This window comes from Arachis ipaensis, chromosome B8 (assembly GCF_059453495.1).
Source record: "Arachis ipaensis isolate K30076 ecotype BB chromosome B8, ASM5945349v1, whole genome shotgun sequence".
Classification (NCBI taxonomy): domain Eukaryota; kingdom Viridiplantae; phylum Streptophyta; class Magnoliopsida; order Fabales; family Fabaceae; genus Arachis; species Arachis ipaensis.
In genome coordinates, this window is record NC_142443.1 from 122,970,408 (window position 1) to 122,975,129 (window position 4,722).

The following is a 4,722-nucleotide window of genomic DNA, read 5'->3' on the forward strand; positions in this document are numbered from 1 at the left end:
TGCAGAGTTAAAGCAGTTTGGATATGTGGAGGAGAATATCCCTTCCTTGTGGTTCAAGGATCCTACACATGAAGACTTGGAGAAAAATTTGAAGTTGTTTAAATCTGATGCAGATTCTATTGCTATGTGCAAAATAGCTGAGGTAAGAGATTATGTTGAGTTGTATGTAGTGCACAAGGTTCAGGAAGAGGAGGTGTTTCCTGCTTCTGGATACATTGATGTTGGGGGGGATCATAGGATGGATGATGTGGGACAACAGCTGGTTGTGTATGGAGGAGAAGATGCTGGTTTAAAAGAATCTGAAGCAGCTGCTGATATCTCTGGGGCCGAGAATACAGCAGGTGGTGATGATGTTAATCTGGAAGCTGATATGGGTAACTATAGTGATAGTGATAGCGTTGATTCAGAGTATGAACCATCTGAGGAAGAGGAAGAGACTGAAGATGATTTACACTTTACCAGCAGTGAAGATGAGCTTGATCCTGCTGTTAGTGGATTTCAAGATGTTAATGTGTTGAATGAAAAAAGTAGGGCAGTGAAAAATAAGAGGGTTGCAATTGAAAACTTTGAGGATGAAGATGGAGCAGGGAGTGATGAAATAGAGAATGACCACGAGGTTGGAGGTGCTGTGTCAGATTCAGACCACCAGGGACAGAGTTATCCAGTTCACAAGCATAAAAAAGACATGAGGCAATACAAGTGGGAAGTGGGCACAGTGTATGCTACCAGGGAAGAGTTCAAGGACACTGTGACTGCATATGCTGTGCAGACTGCTCGGGCAATCACATTTAGGAAGTGTGATCTGCAAAGGGTTAGGGCAGTTTGCACTGGCGAATGTCCGTTTTGGCTGTATGCTGCGAAGATGAAAGAAGAGGATACTTGGCAGCTTCGCAGCATGAACTTGACTCACACATGTACATAAGCACACAGGGTGGGGATTTTGCACTCTAGATGGCTAGGCAAGGCATTCAAGAAGAAAGTGGAATCAAATCCGAAGGTGAAGATTAGGGAGTTAGTGTCAAAGGCTCAAAAAAAGTGGAACTTGACTGTCACCAAGTCAATGGCAACGAGGACCAAGCAGATTGCACTTGATGAAATCCAGGGAACCTTCCGAGAGCAGTATAAGAGGATATATGATTATGCACATGAGCTGATGCGGGCAAATCCAGGGACATCCGTTCGCCTACAAGTGCAAAGGTTCCCTGAACTTGATAATGAGGTAGCCTCATCACAGACCAGCTACTGTATCTTTCAAAGGATCTATATCTGCTTGGAAGCATGCAAGCAGAGCTTCAATCATTGTAGGAGCTTTATTGGTCTAGACGGCTGTTTTTTGAAGACACCACAGGGGGGGACAACTTCTTACTGCCATTGGTTGGGATCCAAACGACCAAATGCTGCCCATTGCATATGCGGTTGTAGAGGCCGAGACCAAGGACTCATGGACTTGGTTCCTTAGTCATCTTGCAACTGACATTGGTGTTGAGAAGATGGGAAGAACTACTTTCATGTCTGACCAGCAGAAAGTAAGCAAGTGTAACCGAAGTTTACTTATGTACATCGACACAATGAATTACTATATCTCAAGTATCAATCACTGTTTGGTCCTCCATTTTCTGCTTACAGGGTTTGTTGCCAGCATACGATGATGTTATACCAGGTGTGGAGAATCGATTCTGTGTGAGGCACCTATACAGCAATTTCAGGAAACGGTTTCCAGGGTTACAATTGAAGCAACTAATGTGGAGGTGTGCTAAGGCGACTCACTGGAGGGACTGGGAGAAGAACATGGCCGAACTGAAAGCTGTGAATCAGGAAGCCTATAGGTACCTAAATGCTATCCCCCCTAGGTATTGGTCTAGATCTAGGTTTACCTATAATTCTAAAGTAGATACACTGGTTAACAATATGTCTAAGAGCTTTAATGCTGCCATAGTTGATGCTAGAGAGAAACCTATACTTACAATGTTAGAGGAGATCCGGGTTAAACTGATGACTAGGTGGGCAGAGAATAGGGATTTGGCTCAGAAGTATGCAGGGACAATCTTACCTAGGATTAGAATCAAGTTGGAGAGGAGGTCTAGATCTGCTGGAGAATGGCGTCCATATTGGTATGCTGCTCAGAAATATGAGGTTATGAATGGGTTAGATAAGTTTACTGTTGACTTAGGATCCTCTGAGTGCTCTTGTAGAAGGTGGCAGTTGAGTGGAATACCTTGTATCCATGCAATTAGTTGCATCAAGTTCAAAGGGCTTGAGTTGGAACCTTATGTGGCTAACTGCTACAAGAGAGAAGCATACTTGAGGTGCTACGAGGCAGTAATTCACCCATTGAACGGCCCTGACCTATGGGAGATTACACCACATCCTGATGTAATGCCTCCCCCATACAGAAGGCATAGTCACAGGCCAGTCAAAAAAAGGAAGCCAGCTGCTGGAGATGAAGAACAGAGCAGCCGCACTCACATGTCCAGGAAGGGGGAGAAACAAAGGTGCTCTATATGTGGTGTTGTTGGACATAATAAAAGCAGATGCCCTAAACCTATTGAGAATGAGGTATATTGATTAAATTTTTTTACATTGCTTGTCTGAGAGTTTTTAACTCAGCCTTATGTTCTTCTGTATTGACTGCAAATGTTTCATAGGCCCAAAATTCCAAGAAACAAAGCAAGAGCAAGCAATCCAGGGGAAGCAACAACTCTATCCCTCCAGCTGCTAAGGGAGGAAAGAAAAGTGCATCTACACAGCCCACTCCCAAGCTCACTGTCAAGAGAAAAGTTGCTTTAGCAACACAGCCAACAAGCTCAGCCCAGTCCAACACTGTAGCACCGCCAAAAAGGCCTAGAAGCAGGCCCAAGGGGACCATGAAGCCCACACCTTCAGCCCAACCTGATCCACCAACTTCATCATCACAATTAACCACCACTACTCTTCCAGCATCTCAGCCATCCTTTGCCATAGCTTCAAGCCAACCCACTAGGCACTACTCTGTTAGCTTTACTGGAGGACCTCATGTTTCTCCCAGGAAACTGAAGTTAATGGCAAAGTTGCCTCTAAGAAAATGGGGATTGCTTTAGGGAAATGACAACACTTAGCATGTTGGTTTATTTTGTTTTAAGTTTGTCTTAAGCTTCTGGTTAATCCAGTGTGGACTTGTTGGTTGTACTGAAATATTAGCTTATATTTTGTTGCTGTGCTACTGTTGGTTGTAGTGAAATATTGGCTTGTTGCCGGCCAATCCTTTTGATGGTTAGGTTATTTTGAGTTAAGTTTCTCTTAAGGTTCTGGTAATGTCAAACACTATGCTTATTATGTATTTAGGTTGTTACCATTTTAATGACACTGTTATCTTATTGTTCAGTCATGGAAATCATGTTTTGCCAAGAAAAACTTTCACTCTCATTTCAATATCCAACCATGCTTACAAGACAGTCATATATACATCTTGAAATACATTCAACATACCACAATCAAGAACCCCCCTAATACATAAACCCCAGCCCAATTCACCAACAAAAACAACAGCATAATACACCTACACATGTTTCATACCAGGTTCAATGGAATGAGACACTGTTGCGTTGCTTTAGACCAACTCTGCAACAGCAAACATACAAACCCAACCCACCCAAAAAACCCTAACACTGCAACGAACTTCAGCTTCCACTCTGCCACTTTAGTTCTTGATTTCATCATCGAAAGCTTCTTCCTTAACCTAGCAATTTCTGAATACTCCACCTCTGTATCTGGATCTGCCCAACGAAAAAAATTGCAGCCTTCTTGCACCTGCACATACCCACAGAGATCACCATCCCTTCCATCACCCAGAAGACCCAATTCAGAGGAAAAGTAAATAAACAAACCTCAAAGTAGACACAACCCCAAAATCTGCGACCTGGGTTCTCCTTGGTCCCCGAGATTCGCAACACCGGCTTCTCACCATGGGAACAAAGTAGCAGCCTACCTTGTGACGAAGATGGGATTCGAGACGAGCTTGAGCTTCGTGCAGCCATGGCGGTCTCCCTCCAGCAGGTCCTCACGGTGAACTATGCAACAATGGCTTCCACGCTACTTTACCCTTTCCTCCTTTCAATTCAATGTATAATTATTAAACTTTCCCATTCATTTTAATTTCCTATATATACATATATATATTTATTATTATTTTCCATGATCATAACTGCCTCATAACGACGCAAGGGCATTTACGTTCGAAAATGTTATAAAGGACAATTTTAAATTCAAATGCGACTTTAAGAATGATTTTAAATCAAAATATACATCGGGGACGGGTTCGATTTCGACCCTCAACGTGAGGAACCAAACAATACTTATTCCTAATAATAATAATAATAATAATAATAATAATAAGGATTTTGTTATTGTGTGTTCTGAAGGCATATGTTAAATATATTATAAAAAATATTTTAATATGATTTATTATAATAATATTTTTTATATTTTTAATATATAAAAATAATAAATAGCATTAAATTATTTTTTTTATAATATATTTAATATATGTCTTTAAAGCACACAATAATAATAATAATAATAATAATAATAATAATAATAATAATGTAAAAGACAATGTAGCGTTTTTTTTTTTTTGTCATTTCGGTGTTTTGGACCTATAGATCATATATAACTATAGAGTAAAATTAACAACCACAACTTATATAAACCGGACCACGTGGAGTTTTTTTCTTTAATAAACACATT

General features: G+C 40.8%; 2 protein-coding genes across 2 annotated transcripts; one reads left to right on the forward strand and one right to left on the reverse strand.

Annotated features, from left to right (window-relative positions):
- The first annotated feature begins 1,060 nt into the window (after window positions 1–1,060).
- On the forward strand, window positions 1,061–3,077 carry LOC110266021 (uncharacterized). The gene is made up of 4 exons (XM_021109710.2): window positions 1,061–1,197; window positions 1,349–1,526; window positions 1,627–2,556; window positions 2,646–3,077. Exons 1-4 carry the CDS (start codon window positions 1,061–1,063, stop codon window positions 3,075–3,077), a joined length of 1,677 nt encoding a protein of 558 aa, XP_020965369.2.
- A 469-nt stretch (window positions 3,078–3,546) lies between these two features.
- LOC148549696 (uncharacterized) lies at window positions 3,547–4,013 on the reverse strand. Its single transcript, XM_088495753.1, has 2 exons — window positions 3,864–4,013; window positions 3,547–3,786 (listed from the first exon to the last, which is right to left on the reverse strand). Exons 1-2 carry the CDS (start codon window positions 4,011–4,013, stop codon window positions 3,547–3,549), a joined length of 390 nt encoding a protein of 129 aa, XP_088351879.1.
- Window positions 4,014–4,722: the final 709 nt, after the last annotated feature.

Bases quoted from the DNA above. Each gene is read 5' to 3' on its own strand.
- LOC110266021 (XM_021109710.2), top strand. From the start codon at position 1,061: ATGGCAACGAGGACCAAGCAGATTGCACTTGATGAAATCCAGGGAACC. The intron at 1,527-1,626 runs GTAAGCAAGTGT...TTCTGCTTACAG, and splicing joins TCATGTCTGACCAGCAGAAA to GGTTTGTTGCCAGCATACGA. The intron at 2,557-2,645 runs GTATATTGATTA...AATGTTTCATAG, and splicing joins CTAAACCTATTGAGAATGAG to GCCCAAAATTCCAAGAAACA.
- LOC148549696 (XM_088495753.1), bottom strand. From the start codon at position 4,013: ATGGCTGCACGAAGCTCAAGCTCGTCTCGAATCCCATCTTCGTCACAA. The intron at 3,787-3,863 runs GTTTGTTTATTT...GGGTATGTGCAG, and splicing joins GGGGTTGTGTCTACTTTGAG to GTGCAAGAAGGCTGCAATTT.